This window comes from Hordeum vulgare, chromosome 4H (genome assembly GCF_904849725.1).
Source record: "Hordeum vulgare subsp. vulgare chromosome 4H, MorexV3_pseudomolecules_assembly, whole genome shotgun sequence".
Taxonomy (NCBI): Eukaryota; Viridiplantae; Streptophyta; class Magnoliopsida; order Poales; family Poaceae; genus Hordeum; species Hordeum vulgare.
In genome coordinates, this window is record NC_058521.1 from 8,847,504 (window position 1) to 8,866,719 (window position 19,216).

At 45.5% G+C, this 19,216-nt stretch overlaps 1 protein-coding gene across 1 annotated transcript; it reads left to right on the top strand.

Moving 5' to 3' along the window:
* Nucleotides 1–3,518: 3,518 nt before the first annotated feature.
* LOC123451008 (probable beta-D-xylosidase 7) lies at nt 3,519–6,285 on the top strand. Its single transcript, XM_045128024.1, has 2 exons — nt 3,519–3,899; nt 4,154–6,285. The coding sequence occupies exons 1-2, from the start codon at nt 3,519–3,521 to the stop codon at nt 6,062–6,064; spliced, it is 2,292 nt and encodes a 763-aa protein (XP_044983959.1). The 3' UTR covers nt 6,065–6,285.
* The last annotated feature ends 12,931 nt before the right edge of the window (nt 6,286–19,216 follow it).

A 19,216-nucleotide genomic window follows, 5' to 3' on the forward strand; every position in this document is an offset into this window, starting at 1 on the left:
CGATCTGGGGCAGTGGTGGGACGCTGAGAGAGGGAGGTGTCGGTGCGGAGTGGGGGGGTTACCGAGAGAGAGATGGGGCGGTCTCTCGGTGGGGTTGACCGGGAGGTAGGTTGCGGGGTGGGAGCCGGCGGCGACACGGGGAACGAGGGGAGCCGGGGGGGTCGCTCGCTAGGGTTTCCCCTGCGGGGGTTCGTGGCCTGGCCGGCTGGGCCACTAGGCCCAGTTGGCCGACGGGGTCTCCCACTTGTGAGATTTTTCTTTTTTTTTCATTATTATTATTTCTACTTCTTTTTATTATCAAATTCTATTTACCTTTTTTATAATTTATTATATATACTCTTAATTCTTTCTTTTATTTATTTATTTTTCATTTACTATATTTTCTTTACTTATTTTGTTTAAAGCTCATTTCTTAAATATATTGGGATTATCAATTATTTCAAAAGTGCCCGACTTGCTTTTATACTTTGCTAGAGAAATTTTATAACTCCCCGACGTTTTTATTTTAACAACAGAAGATCTTTTCTCGTTTGACTTAATCTCAAAGCTTCGAATTTTTATTCGGTTTCAACCAACATGAGAACATTAATATAATTTACGATGACGTGGCATCATTAGCGCGAGATCACTATCACTTAATTACAATCATCACTGTAGCAAAAGTCGAGGATGTCACATGCTTCCTCTTAGAATGAGAGGTGGTGGAGGGGTATACATAGTCATCTCCCAAAATCCAATTGTTACAACATTATTGCCCAACTCAGTGGTATCGAGTTGCACTATATGTGGTAACTTTTGAATTCTCAGGAAGACCGATATGTGAATCTTGGTGGTACTGATTCGATGACCTAGGACATTTTCCAAATCTCGGTGAGACCGATTTCAAAACTCGGAAATTTTGATTCTTGAAATCGACATACAAGAAAGTTGGTCACTGTCTTTCAGTGGCACCAATATGAATGTTTGTGGTACCGAGAGATTAGGGTTTGGCAAAGTTTTTATCAATGGGAAAATCGGTAGGGCCGAAATGGAACTCTTTGTGGCATCGATTTTTATGTGAAGGCTTTGGACAGAGATTTTTTGTGGGAGAATGACGGAATATTTTAGGTGGCTATCTCTAAGCACTTGAGCAACCAATTCATCATAAATACCTCACCCCCTTTTAATAGTATTGGCTTTCCTATGGACTTAAAAGTGATTTCTCATAAATATAAAATATAGGTTCTCTTGCTTGAAGCTGGGCCAATCCTATCCCTTTCCTTGCATCAAGTGGTTTCTCCTCACAATCCTTTAGCCAATGCATCTTTAAACTTTTCTGAAATATACTTGGATAGAATCATTAGTATAATGATACATATGTTGTTAGTAATTACTAAAACCACCTTAGGAAGCAATTGCCCTTTCAGTCAGAGCACCACGTCGCTCAATCTAGTTCCCCAATTGGTCGTGGTGTACGTGTTCTCTCCCTTAAAATTTTGGTGTGGCGTTGCAAGCTTCCTTGTATGAAAGTTTTTCTGTAACATCATTCATGTTGCAGAACTTTTTTCCGAAACTTCATATAAAGGTGAAATCAAAAAAATAGTTTTGCAAAATTATCACTATTGCAAAGTTTTTTCTGCAACAATACCTATGTTGCAAAAGCTTTCTGCAACGAGTTGCAAGGATTTCTGCAACAAGTCCTCTCTTACAAGATTTATGCCACAACAACTGTGTTGCAAAGGTGAAAGACGCACTCTGCCACACATCCGATGGATTGCGAGGCGACGGATCTTTTAAAATATCCGCCGGCCAACATGTAGCGGCCCCCATAATCTAAAGTGACCTGTAGTCGACCCATATATGACTTTTATCAATGGAACCTTGTTGTCATACTTACATATGGAACTCATACTCAACACTCAGTCCAACCATATATGTAATTAAGATATAGACAAAATCTAGATGGGTTGCAAAAACACAACATGCACATAAATCTTCTCCCTCTGTTTTTAAATACTTGTTGTTGAGGAGAACTAGACTAGTTCTCTCCAACAAGTATTGCGGTACAAAAGGAGTACTATACTTGAACGGTAAAAACATCTTATATTTTGTGACGAAGGTAGTGGTAGATGTGCGGCCCAGTTTCTTGTGACATTTGGGCCCAGTTCATACTCGAATATTATAAAACGGAAGAATTCTAATGCCCCACATATATATAGTTAGATTCTCATTAATAGAAACGAATTCCTACTATTCAAATCTGCATATGCACGCGTAGGATACTCATCATTGGTTTAACGGGAAAAAATTCCCCAATTAATGTCCAGTAGAAATGCATACAATCCTTCCATTTTAAGGGGAAAAAATCACTACCATTATTCGGTAGTAAAGGTAAAACATTTAGATACTTTTTAGGCAAAGAAATACATGCAGATTTCTTTTTGAGATAAAGAAAAACATTTAGGTTCTCAAAAATAAATAAATTAGGTTTTTTTAGGAGTAAATACATAAATTAGATGAGTTGTAAATATGACATATATGCAGATAGATCTATGTAGTTGATGTGCGCCCGGTTTCTTGCCACATTTGGGCCCGGTTCAGATTTGAACATCTCATTTAGCTTCACAGAGTTGCCTAAAAAAAACTTCACGGAGCCCTAAAAAATTAGCTTCACATCACCCGCTTGCATATATTTGACAGAATATTAATTCTATGCATGTATATAGTTGGAAACTTGTTTCATATTTACAGATGGAACTCATGCTCAACCCACAATCCACCACATGTTAGTTTTTTTATATGAAACTTAGATGAACGTAAAACTTAAATGAGTTATTTTTTTAGAGTGAATCATTTAGATATTTTTCAAGGCAAAGAAATGCATGTAGTTTTCTCTTTGAGATAAAGCAAAACATTTTGATTCTAAAAAATAAATGAATTAGATGAGTTGTAAATATGGCATATATGCAGATAGATCTATGTAGGTTATGTGCGCCCTGTTTGTTGCCACATTTGGGCCCGGTTCAGATTTGAACATCTCATTTAATCTTCACATGTAATTCTCAAAAAAATAAAAAAACCTTCACATGGTTCTCAAAAAATATTAATTAACCTTCACATCGCCCATTTGCATATAAGTATTTGGAAGAATATTAAGGGTGAGTATTAATGCCATGCATCTATATAGTTGGATTCACATTAAGAGGAATGAAATCCTACTACTATTTTTGCTGCATATCCGCGAGTACGTAGGATACTCACCATCGATAGTATATCAAAGTAATCTCCAATTAATGTCCAGTAGAAATACATACGATCCTACCATTTTAGGAAAAATCACTACCAAATATTCCTAATTAAAGATATACCATTCAATGTGAAAACACACGTGTAAGTGGGAAAAAGCTGTACACGTGGCGTTGCCTCGTTCGCCCAGAGCGCCTATATAACGAACTGCCTTGACCCATGGACTCTCACACCCCATCTCCTCTCTGTACGTCGTCCATTCTCCTGAAAAGCTGAAGCTCGCCATGGCCGGCATGGTCATCGTGCTCATGGTGGCGACGTTCCCGGCGCTGCTGTGCGTGGCGGCAGCCGGTGGCGCCCCGCCGTTCTCGTGCGGTCCGGGGGCGCCGTACGTGCCGTTCTGCGACCAGCGGCTGCCGGTGGAGCGGCGCGCGGCGGACCTGGTGGCGCGGCTGACGCTGGCGGAGAAGGTGTCGCAGCTGGGCGACGACGCCAAGGCGGTGCCGCGGTTGGGGGTGCCGGCGTACAAGTGGTGGTCGGAGGGGCTGCACGGGCTCTCCATGTGGGGCAAAGGCATGCATTTCAACGGCGTCGTGCAGCGCGTCACCAGCTTCCCGCAGGTGCTGCTCACCACCGCCTCCTTCGACGACAAGATCTGGTACTTCATCGGCCAGGTATCGTATGTACCCACTCATCAACAGTGTTGTTCAATCTCAGTAGACTGAGATTTGGTCGTCATGTCTCGGTTAATATTATATATTTATATTTATGAGATCTTACGTGAAGATTCATGTAAAAAAATTATTTAACATTTTTAATTCTTTTTATATGTTATGTCGTTTGATTGAGACTTGGTTAAGTTTCAGTCGACTGGATATGATAAATGGTTCATCGGGTTATTATAATTGTATACATGGATGGTATGTAGGCAATCGGCGTGGAGGCGAGGGCGCTGTACAACATCGGGCAGGCGGAGGGGCTCACCATCTGGTCGCCCAACGTGAACATCTACCGGGACCCGCGGTGGGGGCGTGGGCATGAGACCCCCGGCGAGGACCCGATCACGGCGAGCAAGTACGCCGTGGCCTTCGTGAGGGGTCTGCAGGGCCCCTCGCCGACGACGCTGCAGACCTCGGCGTGCTGCAAGCACGCCACCGCCTACGACCTTGACGACTGGCATGGCACCGTCCGCTACAACTTCAACGCGAGGGTGACACCCCAGGACCTGGCCGACACCTTCAACCCGCCGTTCAAGAGCTGCGTGAGGGAAGGGCAGGCCACCTGCGTCATGTGCGCCTACACCTCCGTCAATGGCGTCCCCGCCTGCGCCGACTACAACCTCCTCACCAAGACGTTGAGGGGAGAGTGGGGGCTGAAAGGGTACGTGGCTTCCGACTGTGACGCGGTTGCGCTGGTGCATGACGGGCAGCACTTCAGGCCCACGCCGGAGGACACGGTCGCCACCACGCTCAAGGCCGGCATGGACATGAACTGCGGGAACTACACGCAGGTGCACAGCATGGCGGCGCTCCGGCAGGGGAAGATGACGGAGCGGGACGTCGACAGGACGCTCGTCAACCTCTTCTCGGTGAGGATGCGGCTCGGGCACTTCAATGGCGACCCCCGGAGCAACCAGATGTACGGGCACTTCGGCGCCAACGACGTGTGCTCGCCCGCCCACAAGAACCTGGCGCTCCATGCGGCACAGAGCGGCATCGTTCTGCTCAAGAACAACGCCGGCATCCTCCCGCTTCATCGGTGGACGGTCGGGTCGGTCGCCGTCATCGGCCCCAACGCCAACGACCCCGGGGCGCTCCTCGGCAACTACTTCGGCCCGGCGTGCGAGACCATCACGCCGCTCCAGGGGCTCAATGGGTACGTGAAGGACGTGAGGTTCGAGCCCGGGTGCAGCGACACGGCGTGCTGGTCCGTCGCGACGGGCAAGGCGGTGGCGGTGGCGAGGTCGTCAGACCACGTGATCCTGTTCATGGGGACGAGCCACGTGCAGGAGGAGGAAGGGCGGGACAGGACGAGCCTCCTGCTCCCCGGGCGGCAGCAAAGCCTCATTGAAGCCGTCGCCAGGGCGGCGAAACGGCCGGTGATCCTGGTGCTCCTCACCGGCGGCCCGGTCGACGTGGCCTTCGCCAAATTCAACCCAAAGATCGGTGCCATCCTGTGGGCCGGATACCCTGGGCAAGCCGGCGGGCTCGCCATCGCCAAGGTGCTCTTCGGAGAGCACAACCCCAGCGGCAGGCTACCGGTGACGTGGTACCCCGAGGAGTACATGAGGGTGCCCATGACGGACATGCGGATGCGCGCCGACCCGGTCACCGGCTACCCCGGCCGTAGCTACCGCTTCTACCGGGGACCGACCGTCTACAAGTTCGGCTACGGCCTCAGCTACTCCCGGTTCTCCCGCCGGCTAGCATCCTCCGGAATGACCGGTGACCAAAAGAATCTGCTTGCCGGACTGACATCGACGACAGCGGCGGACGATGGCGTGAGCCACTACGACGTGGAGGAGATCGGGGCCGAGCGGTGCGAACAGCTCAAGTTCCCGGCGGTGGTCGAGGTGGAGAACCACGGTCCCATGGACGGAAAGCACTCGGTGTTATTGTTCCTCCGATGGCCCAACGCGACGGGTGGGCGCCCGGCGAGCCAGCTCGTCGGGTTCCAAAGCCAGCATCTCGAGTCCGGCGAGAAGGCTAGCCTGACGTTCGATGTCAGCCCATGCGAGCACTTGAGCAGGGCGAGGGAGGACGGCAAGATGGTGATCGACAGAGCCTCACATTTCCTCTTTGTTGACGAGGATGAGGCCGAGATCAGCTTCGACTCCTGAATTAAGTCTCCTTAGTTAGCCTATTTTTAGCAGGGTTAAAAGATGAACTCCAATGCGGGTTGTTGCGGAGACACAATTAACCGATGCCTCGAAGAGCTAGCTAATTGTTCCAGCAACATCAAGAATGTTTGCGAGTTTAGTGTAGCTATATGTAATGGAATTGTCTGTTTCTAAATCCTCAATGAGAGATTTTTACATGATAAATGAAATTCTTAGTTCTATATCCATAATGTTGAATTGTTTGCTTAGAAAACAGGTGTGTGGCTTTAAATTAATAAAGCCCACATATGTCGTTCACATATGTCTCATACTTGTGATCTGTGTTGGGTTTTTCATAAAAAGAAATGAATGATGTAGCACAATATAGGTAAGTATTTCCCTCGGTAGAGAACCAAGGTTTATCGAACCAATAGTACAACAAACCCCGTCTTCAGCCGCTACACACAAAAGATCAAACACTTGCACCCAACGTGGCAAGACGGTTGTTAATCCCCTTGGACTCGTTACTTGCAAACTTGTAAGTAGTTCGTTGGTAGTAGATAATTATAAATTGCAAAATAAAATAAAAGGTAAATAAGAACAGTAAGGTATTATAGCGTTTGTAAACTTATCAGTGAATAGACCCGGGGTCCATAGTTATTTTTAATGGCATCTCTCATGAAAGTAAGCATACGGTGGGTAAACAAATTACTTTTGGGCAATTGATAGAAAAATGCACAGTTATGTGATATTCATGGCAATATTCATGTGTATGTAGGTATCACATCCATAAATAAATAGGTCGACTCATGTCTGCACCTATTACTATTACTCCATCCATCGACCACTATCGAGCATGCATCTAAAGTATTAAGTAAAACAGAGTAATATTTGGAAAACAATGACATGATGTAGACAAAGAGAATTCAATTAATATGAACTAACCCGATTGTTTTATCCTCAGTGGCAACAATAAAAAGACGTATCGTATCCCCTGCTGTCACTAGGATATGGAAACCCGTCAGATTGAACCCACTACAACACACCCCTCTCACTAAAGAAAGATCAATCTACTTGACCAAAGCAAATCAATAGATTAGAAAGATTTATGAAACTATGATGATCATGCACAAGAATCATAATAGAATTCACAGAAGGCTCAATTTTTTTTTCATGAATAATTTGAACAGAAACTCACAATTCATCGGATTCCAATAAAAGCACTGCACAAAAAAATTACATTGGATAGATCAAAGCGAAGATGCGATGATCATTGTATTGAATTTCAAGAGAGAAAGAGAGATAACCATTTAGGTAATAACTACGAACCCGTAGGTCTGTGGTGAACTACTCACACATCACCGTAGGAGCAACAAGGATGATGTAGATGCCCTCCGTGATCGATCACCCCTGCGGCAGGGCACCGGAACGGGGCTCCAGATGGGCACACGGTGGAACAGAAGCTTGCTCGGTGAAAAAAGTGTATCGGGTGGCTCTCTAGGGTTTTTGCAATATATGTAAAAGTATTGATGTTGCTACTACTTTACACACAAAAGATCAAACACTTGAACCCAACGTGGTAAGACGGTTGTTAATCTGTGATAACCCACAAGTATAGGGGATCACAACAGTTTTCGAGGATAGAGTATTCAACCCAAATTTATTGATTCGACTTAAGGGGAAGCGAAAGAATATTCTCATGTATTAGCAGTTGAGTTGTCAATTCAACCACACCTGAAAGATTTAGTGTTTGCAGCAAAGTATCAGTAGCAAGGTAGTATGATAGCAGCAGTAGTAACAGTAACCAGTAGCAGCAAAGTAACAGCACTAGCAACAGAGTAACAGTAGCAACAGTGACAGCAGTAGCGGCAAAGTAATGTAGCAAGGACCAGTAGGAAAAACTCGTAGGCATTGGATCGGTGATGGATGATTATGCCGGATGTGATTCATCATGTAACAGCTATAACACAGAGAGATATGTAACTAGCTCCCGTTCGTCAATCTAATGTAGGCATGTATTCCATATGTAGTCATACGTGCTTAGCGAAAAGAACTTGCATGACATCTATTGTCCATCCCTCCCGTGGCAGCGGGGTCCTAATGGAAACTACGGGATATTAAGGTTCTCCTTTTAATAAAGAACCGGACCAACGCATTAACACTTGGTGAATACATGAACTCCTCATACTATGGTCATCTCCGGGAATGGTTCCGGCTATTGTCACTCCGGGGTTGCCGGGTCATAACACATAGTAGGTGACTACAACTTGCAAGATAGGATCTAAAACACACATATATTGGCGACAACATAATAGGTTCAGATCTGAAATCATGGTACTCGGGCCCTAGTGACAAGCATTAAGCATGGCAAAGTAGTAGCAACATCAATCTCAGAACATAGTGGATACTAGGGATCAATCCCCGTCAAAACTAACTCGATTACATGATAGATCTCATCCAACTCATCACCGTCCAACAAGCCTACGATGAGATTACTCACGAATGGTGAAGAGCATCATGGAATTGTCGATGAAGGAAGGTTGATGATGATGATGGCGACGATCTCCCCTCTCCGGAGCCCAAAACGGACTCCAGATCTGCCCTCCAGAGGAAGAACAGGAGGTGGCGGCGCCTCCGTATCGTAAAACGCGATGAACTCTTCTCTCTTATTTTTTCCGGACGAAAGAGGTTATATAGATCTGGAATTGGGGGCGGCGGAGTCCCGAGGGGCTCACAAGCCTGCCAGCCCCGGCCAGGGGGGGGGGGGGGGGGGCGGGCCTGGTGGGCTTGTGGGCTCCTGGCTCCGTCCCTCTAGTTGACTCTTGCGCCAGTATTTTTTATATATTACACAAAAAATCCTCGTAGATTTCCAAGTCATTCTGAGAACTTTTATTCCTGCGCAAAAACAACATCATGGCAATTCTGCTGAAAACATCGTCAGTCCGGGTTAGTTCCATTCAAATCATGCAAATTAGAGTCCAAAACAAGGGCAAAAGAGTTCGGAAAAGTAGATACGACGGAGACGTATCAACTCCCCCAAGCTTAAAGCCTTGCTTGTCCTCAAGCAATTCAATTGACAAACTGAAAGAGACAAAAGAAAAACTTTGACGAACTCTGTTTGATCTTGTTGTTGCAACTATGTCTAACTCATATCTAGAATTTCATCAAGATCACAAGCTAACCACATAAGCAAATGACATCTAGGTCTCACGGTAAACTCATATCAATGGCATAATCAACTAGCGAGCAAATAATAATAAGTCTCAAACGTCAACACTTCAATCAAAACAATCATGAAGCAGCATGAATAGATGGTATCTCGCTAGCTCTTTCTAAGACCGCAAAACATAAATGCAGAGCACCTTCAAATACCAAGGGCTGACTAAACATTGTAATTCATGGCAAAGAAGATCCAGTCAGAGTCATACTCAACAGAGTTAAAAGCAAAGCATAAAAATGAGAGAGGTGCTCTCTAATTGGTGCTTTTATAAGAGGAGGATGACTCAATGGGAAAATAAATAGACATGCCCTTCGCAGAGGGAAGCATTGATTTGCAGAGGTGCCGGAGCTCAAGCTTTGAAAACAGAGATAATAATTTTGGGTGGCATGCTTCCATTGACGTCAACGCAATGACTAAGAGTTCTCACCATCTTCCACACTACACATGCTATAGGCGGTTCCCAAACAGAAAAGTAAAGTTTTGACTCCCCCACCACCAATCAATCACACTCCACGGCTAGCCGAATACTCGGGTGCCGTCCATACCAACATCAATCCAGGGGGAGTTTTCTTTGTAATTATCTTTTATATTTGAGCATGGAACTGGGAATTCCAATTACCGACCCCTTTCTCGTGAATGATAGCGAATAAACACATATCAAGGATAACACGCCTAGCATGGAAGATACTGATAGCCCCTTGTCACCACATGAGCGGTTCGGGCATGAAAAACAGATTATTTCTTGAAGATTTAGAGAGTGGCACATGCAAATTTACTTGGAACGGCAGGTAGATACCGCAAATAGGTAGGTATGGTGGACTCATATGGAACAACTTTGGGTTTAGGGAAGTGGATGCACAAGCAGTATTCCTGCTTAGTACAAGTGAAGGCTAGCAAAAGACTGGGAAGCGACCAACTAGAGAGCGACAACAGTCATCTGCATTGAGATTAACCAACATTGAGTGCAAGCATGAGTAGGACATAAATCTCCATGAACATGAATATCATAGAGGCTATGTTGATTTTGTTTCAACTACATGCGTTAACATGCGCCAAGTCAAGCCACTTGAATCATTCAAAGGAGGATACCATCCTATCATACTACATCATAGTCATCTCAACATTCATGTGGGCACCCAAGACAAACCATTATAAGCTCCTAGCTAAGTTAGCATGGCATCAGCAACTATGATCTCTAAGTTGTCATTGCAAACATGTTTCTCTCACAACAAAGCTAAATCAGGCACGATGAGCTAGTCATATTTACAAAAACAAAATAGATCGAGTTCATACCAGCTTTTCGAGGCTCAGTCACTTCATCATATATCGTCATTATTGCCTTCACTTGCACGATCGAATAATGTGAACAATAATAAGAGTGCTCGTGCATTGGACTAAAGCTAGAATCTGCATGCAAACACAAAGGAGAAGACAAAATAATAGGGCTCTTTGACAGATAAACAGGTATGCATGCGAGAGCCACTAAACATTGTAACCATGGTCTTCTACCTTGACCCAAAGAAAAAGAAAACTATTTACACGAGAAAGCTCCCAACAAGCAAAAGAAGAACAAGAAAATCTTTTTGGGTTTTCTCAAACTAGACAGACACACGAAAAGAAAACGAGAAAAAGAAATAAACTAGCATGGATAATACAGTGGCAAAGTGTGAACATCGACAAACAAAGTGAAAGCATAAGCAAGAATGTAAAGTCGGTGAGAAACACGTACTCCCCCAAGCTTAGGCTTTTGGCCTAAGTTGGTCTACTCCCATGGATGGTCCGGGCGATATCCGAAATCATAATGGGGGTTGTACGGGAGCGTTGCAGCCACTGCCTGATTAGCTGCCTCTCGGAGACGAGCAGCCTTTGCCTCCCTCTCATACGCCTGTGCCTCTCCTCTGGTTATGTAATATCTCCGTTTTACCTGAAAGTCAAAGAAGGCAGGAGCAGGAAGGATAATATGGAAAACACGCTGCCGGTTAAATATTAAGCGGTATAGGAGGGATTCATCATCCCTCTCAAGGAACTGGTAGCGTGTCAGAGCGACGCGGTCATGGAAAGTTGTATGGAGCGGGGGATCTCCTTCGCGGATGGGTACTCCAAGGAAATTCACTATGCGAGTGGCATAGATCCCAGCAAAGAAATCCCCTTCATTAGCATTATTATTCAGCCTCCTTGCTATTATAGCTCCCATGTCGAAACTTCTATCACCCGTTACTGCGCTCTTAAGAATACTAAGGTCTGGCGCGCAGAGATGACAATGATCAATCTTGCCATTAATGCATCTGCCTATGAAGAGGGCAAAGTAATGCAAGGCAGGAAAATGAATGCTCCCTATGGTAACGTACGAAATATCTCTAGTTTCTCCCACAGTTATACTAGAGAAAAAAATCTCTAACCGAAGATTTAGGAGGATCATTGAGACTACCCCAAATAGGTATCTTGCAAATTCTATTGAAATCCTCTAAATCCATGGTATACGTTTTGTCATAGAGATCAAACAGTATGGATGTATCACAACCAACTGAAAATTTAAATCTACGAACAAAAGATGTAGTGAGCGTAACATACTGTTCACATTTATCGGAGATGAATTCTTCGAGTCCGACGTTATGAACAAGCGTATCAAACTCGTCTTTGAAACCTGCCTCAATCATGAATTCATCAGAAGGCCATTCACATGGTTGTACCGGTGCGTTCCTCGGTTGGTAAGGATCGGGCTCCCGAATCGCAAGACGGGGACCTCTCTTGCTTGGGGAACCACCATATGATAGTTTCTCCTAAACATCTTCCTTTTCTGAAATTTTCAGTGACCCAAAGGAAAAGTGAACAAGGCTCAACTAAACTTGTAGCAACTACTCCCACAAGTGCCTAGAGGCCATATTACGCATCAAAACTACTTGGGACCAGCTAAAATTAGCATGCAAAGCTCAAGAACATGGTCGCCAAGGCAGCAAAAATACGCGAAGTATAAGGCAGTAGAGAAAAAACTAATTGGACCAATGGAGGAGTCACTTACCAAGGAGTAATTTCCCCAAAACAGTTCGGAGAATGGTGATTTGAGCAAGGAGATCGAAAATCCCAGCAAGAGGAGCAAGAACACGGGTTTGAGCTGCGAAATGAATTTTTCTGGAGGTAGGAAAAGTGGATGAGAGCTACAATGAGTGGAGGGAGTGCCTGTGGGCCCCACAAGCCTGCCAGCCCCGACCAGGGGGGGGTGGCCGGGCCTCCTGGGCTTGTGGCCCACTGGCGCATCCCCCAGACTAGTTATTCGTCTTAGTAATTTTCAAAAATTCCATAAAAAATCATACTTGATTTTCAGGACGTTCGGAGAACTTTATTTTTGGGGTACTTTTCTACGGGACGCTAAGACAGAAAACAGGGAAAACTAAACTAAACTTATCATTTTTCTTCGAAGCAGCCAAGGGTGAAAGCTCGGAACAGAGGTTTGTGACTCCTCGATTCATCCATCTCATGGTCATCGAAAGAAATCCGTCAATGAGGTTGATCAAGTCTCCTCGACAAACCTTTCCGAATGCAAAAGAGAATGAAGAATTTTTGAATAGTCACTAGGTAACCTCAATAGGGATGTGTATCTCCCCAACCAGCAAATCATAGTTCATCTTTACAGGAGGTATAGGGCATTCAAAGCTCCCAATAAGAATCGATGAAGTTTTTTCAATAGCATTGATGCAATGTACTCGATATTGTTTCTTCCGAAAGTGCACCGTATGCTCATTACCGTTGACATGGAAAGTGACATTGCCTTTGTTGCAATCTATAATAGCCCCTGCAGTGTTTAAAAAGGGTCTTCCAAGGATGACCGCCATGGCATCGTCCTCGGGAATATCCAAGATAACAAAGTCCGTTAAGATAGTAACGTTGGCAACCACAACAGGCACATCCTCGCAAATGCCAATAGGGAAAGCAGTTGTTTTGTCGGCCATTTGCAGAGAGATTTCAGTGGGTGTCAACTTATCCAGTTCAAGTCTACGATAAAGAGAGAGAGGCATAACACTAACACCGGCTCCAAGGTCGCACAAAGAAGTTCTAAGGTAGTTGCCTTTAATGGAGCAAGGTATAGTGGGCACACCGGGATCACCTAGTTTCTTAGGAGTTCCACCCTTGAAGGTATAGTTAGCAAGCATGGTGGAAATATCAACCTCAGGTATCCTCCTCTTATTAGTAACAATATCCTTCATGTACTTAGCATACGGAGACATTTTGAGCATATCTGTCAAACGCATTTGCAGAAAGACAGGTCTAATCATTTCAACAAATCGCTCAAAATCCTCATCATCCTTTTTATTGGATGGTTTGGAAGGAAAGGGCATAGGTTTCTGAACCCATGGTGTCACGCCCAAGATGCGACCCTATCCTCAATTTGGCACGAAGGCCTTGTCAGGGATAGAAGCGCATCTCATCGTGTCGCAAGAATGGATATCGTTACAAGTACATGTACTGAAAAGAAGAGATATATATATATATATCGAATTGGCTTACGCTCTCCACAAGCTACATCAGAGTCACATCAGTACATTACAAAATCATCAAGAGTAAGAGCAGGGTCCGACTATGGACGAAAACAAACAAGAAAAGAAGAACGACGTCCATCCTTGCTATCCCAGGCTGCCGGCCTGGAACCCATCCTAGATCGATGATGAAGAAGAAGAAGAAGCAACTCCAAATGAACAATCAACGCGCTCACGTCAAGTAACCTTTACCTGTAACTGCAACCGGTGTTGTAGTAATCTGTGAGCCATTGGGGACTCAGCAATCTCATTTCCAAAGGTATCAAGACTAGCAAAGCTTAATGGGTGAGGCATGGTTAAGTGGTGAGGTTGCAGCAGCGGCTAAGCATATATTTGGTGGCTAAACCTACGAGTACAAGAAATAAGAGGGGGAAGATCTACGCATAGTGGACGTAAACTACTGATGATCAAATGAATGATCCTGAACACCTACCTACGTCAGACATAACCCCACCGTGTCCTCGATCGGAGAAGGAACTCACGAAAGAGACAGTTACGGTTACGCACACAGTTGATAAGTTATAATTAAGTTAACTTCGAGTTATCTGGAACCAGTGTTAAACAATGTTTCCACGTTGCCACATAACTGCGGGCACGGCTTTCCGAAAAGATTTAATCCTGCAGGGGTGCTCCAACTAGTCCATCACAAATTACCACAAGCCGCATAGAAATCCTCAATCACGAAGCTCGCGATCTCATCGGATTCCCTAGTGGAAAACCTCAACTCTGAGATTACCCAAAGCATCACCGGAATCCCGATGCACAAGATATTCCGTCAAAGGTAAAACTAATCCAGCAAGGCCGCCCGACGTGTCGACGAACCCGATAGGAGTCGCGTACCTCGTTCTCAGGACACGGCGGATGGAAAATCCTACAGGTACCAAACCTCGAGTTGCCCTATGGTGGCACCGCGGTATGTCCATTTTGGACCAACACTCATGAGGAGCACTGGCCCGGGGGTTGATTAAATTATCCTCGGGTTAATTACTCCCTATGCAATTCATTAGTTATTAGGCAAATGTAGTACCAAAGTTGGGCCTTGCCAGACCAGCTTTAAACTAAAACGAATTATCAAGGGGGTTCCCATAACAACCCCGATCGTGTTAGGAGCGCTCATTTATGGAACATAACACCGGTAGCCAAAACTAAGGGGGCAAAGGTGGAACAAAACACCAGGCTAGAAAGGCCGAGCCTTCCACCTTTTACCAAGTATATAGGTCCATTAAATTAAATAGCATTAATATGGTGATATAACAAGGAACCCATGTTAACACATGGAAGCATCTGCACCTGCAACTAGCAACGCTAACAACAGGGTTAAGCAAGCAGTAACATAGCCAATCAATGGTTTGCTAGGTCAAACAGGTTGAAGGTTATCATGGCATTGTTGAGAGGCTCATATTTAACATGTGGTAGGCAATGAGACATAAGCGATAGAAGCGATAAAACTAGCACGCCAATGATAGTAATGGTATCTGGGGAAATGGTCATCTTGCCTGAGATCCCACTTGGAAGAAGAACAACTCCGAGAAGTCGGCGAACCAACGTAGTCAAACGGGCCCTCACATTCCGACACGCTTGCGGAACTCTATCGAGACGGAGCAAACTGAAAACAAGCATCAACACATATATTCACCATGGCAGAAGGAAGACATGATGCATAGCCTAATATGATGCATGATCAGTTCATTGATGCAAGGGATGGCATGGCAATTCACCTCACGCAAACACTACACATTAAGTGAAGCTCGATATGCAACGGGTTGCATATCGACGCAACTCCACCAATAATTATTTAATTCACTCCCGATTATTTACTCGGCAATATTAAATTGTTGTTAACATGGCAAGGGGTGAAGCGAGTGATTCTACCTGACATCCTAGTCGGTTAACACGCGGAGCAAGGAACGGATCTATGGCACAAGAAGCATGCAACTCACGATATCATGCCATGAATGCATCATGCATGCGAGTTCAAACAACACGACAAGAAGAGAAAGAAAGAAGTGTCGCCACGGCGAGCGAGAGGGAACCATGGCAGCAAGACGGAAACGATGCCACGACAACGTTCCTATCCCGATAACTCGTCGAGATATCGGTGCCACGATCTGGAAGCGTGTGCGGGAACGTTAGATAAAGATGGGGTGATCCCGTATCTCGGGTTCCCATGTGTCGAGGCACGACGAAAGAAGGCAACGTGCAACGTACAACATACGGTGCATACATACATACATTCATACATCACTTTACACGGTACACGACATGTCCCATCGGTATACCTTCGAAGCGTGCGAATCGGAGAGGATTGGTTCGTAGCGGTGAAGGAGATCAACGATCATCGTGGAAGTCGAGGTACTCGGGTCTCGTCGACGGTAGTCCTTCGCTCGGCGTCGTGGTTCACGGTCTTCGGCGTCGGTAGTCGAACTCGTTTCCGGGGTCGTCGGGGTCGCCGAGGACGTCGTGGTACTCGGCGATCTTGTCGGTTCCACGGCGGAGGGGAACGGCGCACGCAGCGACACATGCAGCACCACAACAAATGCATCGGCGCCGGCAGACAACGGCAAGCAACACAGCAACCAAGCCTAGCATCTAATAGCAAAAGCAACTAACAACTACTAGATATAGCCGCTAGCTACATGCTTCTACTAGCAACAGCCTCGGCCAGCAGGCACGGCAAGAGCAAAGCGCAACAACACGCACCCGCAGTCTAGCAGCAAAACGCAGCAACTACAGCTCGCAGCAACGGCATGCATCGGCAGCAGCAATACGTCAACGGCTCGAGCTAGCTAGCTAGCAGCGGCAAGGCAACGATAGCAACAACATCGCGGCAACAGCTAGCTACGGTGAGCATCATCATCTCGACAACAACATCATCAGGCGCAGCCAAGGGAACTGGCACAGCAACAACACAAGCAACAGAGCAAATCGCAACGGCGGCGACGATGGGGCGAGCACCCAGCGGCTACGGCGAGCTCGCGAGGCGGGGCGCGGGGAGAGCAGCTCGGCGGGGCTCCATGGGGAGGCGAGCACGACGGCTCGACGGGGCACTAGAGGCGAGGCCGAGGGCGGGGGCACGGCGGGGCGGAGCAGGCGGTGAGGCGCGGGGCGGGCGGCGCTGGCGAGCTGCGGGGTGGCGCGGCGCGGCACCGGCGGACTGGGCGGCGCGCGGGCGAGGGGCGAGCTACGGGGCGCCATGGGGGGCGAGCAGCGAGGCAGGGGAGGTCGGCGAGGAGCTCGCGTGGGGAGGAAGGAGGCCGGCCATGTCGTGGAGGGGCGCTGGGAGGAGGAGGCCGGCCATGGCGCGAGCACACGGCGAGGGAGCACGAACGAGAGCGAGGGCGAGGGGAGGTTGACGGCGCTGCGGGGGAGAGAACGACGCTGGGGTGGTCACTAGGGCAGGGGGAGGAGGCCTAGGCCTTGGCCGGCTGGGCCACTCCCTCTCCCTATTGTTTTTTTCTTTCAAACTTTTAAAACGGAAATTTTTAAATAAAGAAAGGCTTTTAACAAAAATAAAATAAAATAAATGCCTTTGACCCCTTTTGAAAAAAATATATTCCCAACTATAAGAAATAGTTGGACATTTTTAAAAGAAATAATATAAACCCTTTTGAAGAATTAAAATTAAAACCTTTGTAAGAATAAAATAAACCTCTTTTATTTCAAGGATAAAATAAAAGCCCTTTAAAAGAGAAAAGTAAATGAGGCGGTTTTAAAATAAAACCAAAGGAGAAAAATAAAGAAAACCCAAGGGTTGCCCCCACATTTAATAAAAGGAACTTTTAAAAGAAGACGAATCTTTTGACGGGGTTTAAAATGAACTCTTTAACAAAACCAAAAAAATGAAAAGAGAGGGGAGAGATGGTTTAGGTCGGCGGTGCAACAGGGTTTAGCGGTGGCTCTCATGCACCCACTCTCAACACGCCAACAAACGACGTCACACTCACATAGCTCTAACACCCAACAACACGGAGCAACAAGCAACACCGACAAAACACAGTTGACATGATGCCATCCATGATGCGATGATGATGCGACAAATGAAAATACCCACACGACGAAAACGGAAAGAAAAGGGGAATCTTCTGGAACGTCGGAATCGGGCTGTCACAACTCTCCTACACTACAAGAGGATCTCGCCCCGAGATCCAAGAATGAAAGGGGGGAGAGGATGAGAAAGAACAAGAGGTAAAAACTTAGTCGCTTCTTTGACAAACGAGTGAAACCAACGATCTTTGAAGGTTGCGAAGTGATGAGGAATGATATGAGAAACAAGCAAGAATTCACGGAAAATTTCGGCAGCACTTCGGTAGGAAAATGGGACAAAAAATTCGATAAGAAGAGAGAATTAGACAGAATTCACAACAAACAAGTAAATAGAACAAGGGAGCACCATGATCTTGATAGAACAACATAATAGACCCAAAAGAGCAACATCACAATGCCTCCGGAACAAGAGAATATGAACTAGCTCAAGCAGAAGAAGAGAATGAAGAAAGAATGCCAACTATCATCACAATAGAATTGAAGAGCCTCCGGACAGAGAATTGATGTAGTGGTTGGAAAACCAACAAAGAAAGAACAAGATAGTAGTGGGCTTATGAAAATCATCTCTACAAATATGAGGTGACAACCAACCACTAAAAGAAACAAGGATAGTTGAAAGCAAAGATAAGAAAACTTCTTACACCAAGAGGAAACATTGATAACTTGGATTAATGACAAGCACCATGATAGCATAATCCATAGGAAAAGCTTTAGGTGAAATCCAGCCCAAAATAGCTCAATGAAGAAACCATGGGTTGAAAATATCTCATGATCAAAGAATTGGTGGGTTTAATTATCTCATTTTTGAAAGGAAAACTCTTCGAGGCTCCTACACTAACAAGAATGCTATAATACCACCTCAAAGGATAAGGAAGAACAATTGCACATAGAAATGCAAGAGAAAGTATACTTGAGGTTCTCCAACAAGAATGTTGAAGAACACTTTGAGAATGAATTGATATGATGATGAACCGCCATGAAGGACCTCCGTATGAATGATGCAACGATATGAAGGTAGAAAGAATAAGATTATGACCTTGCCAAGATTTAGATGAAGCAACACGAAGAGATACTTGAGAAAACTTGGAACTCCAGAAAAGAAAGATAAGAACACTAGAGAAAAGGAATTGATATCGTGAGCCACTCCGGAAGAAGAATTGAAACCATCTGATGAAGTAAGAATAAGAATTATGTTATGCTCATCCTTCATCAAATTAAATTGATGACAAGCAACGGATTTAGCATAGCACTTATTCCTCTTGAAAAGATTAAAGAGAGATAGATAAAGCACAAAATAGAAGAAATGTTGCAAGAAACACCGGTAAGAATTCACAATTGAATGGGAACACCACGAATTAATGGAGATACATGAGAATG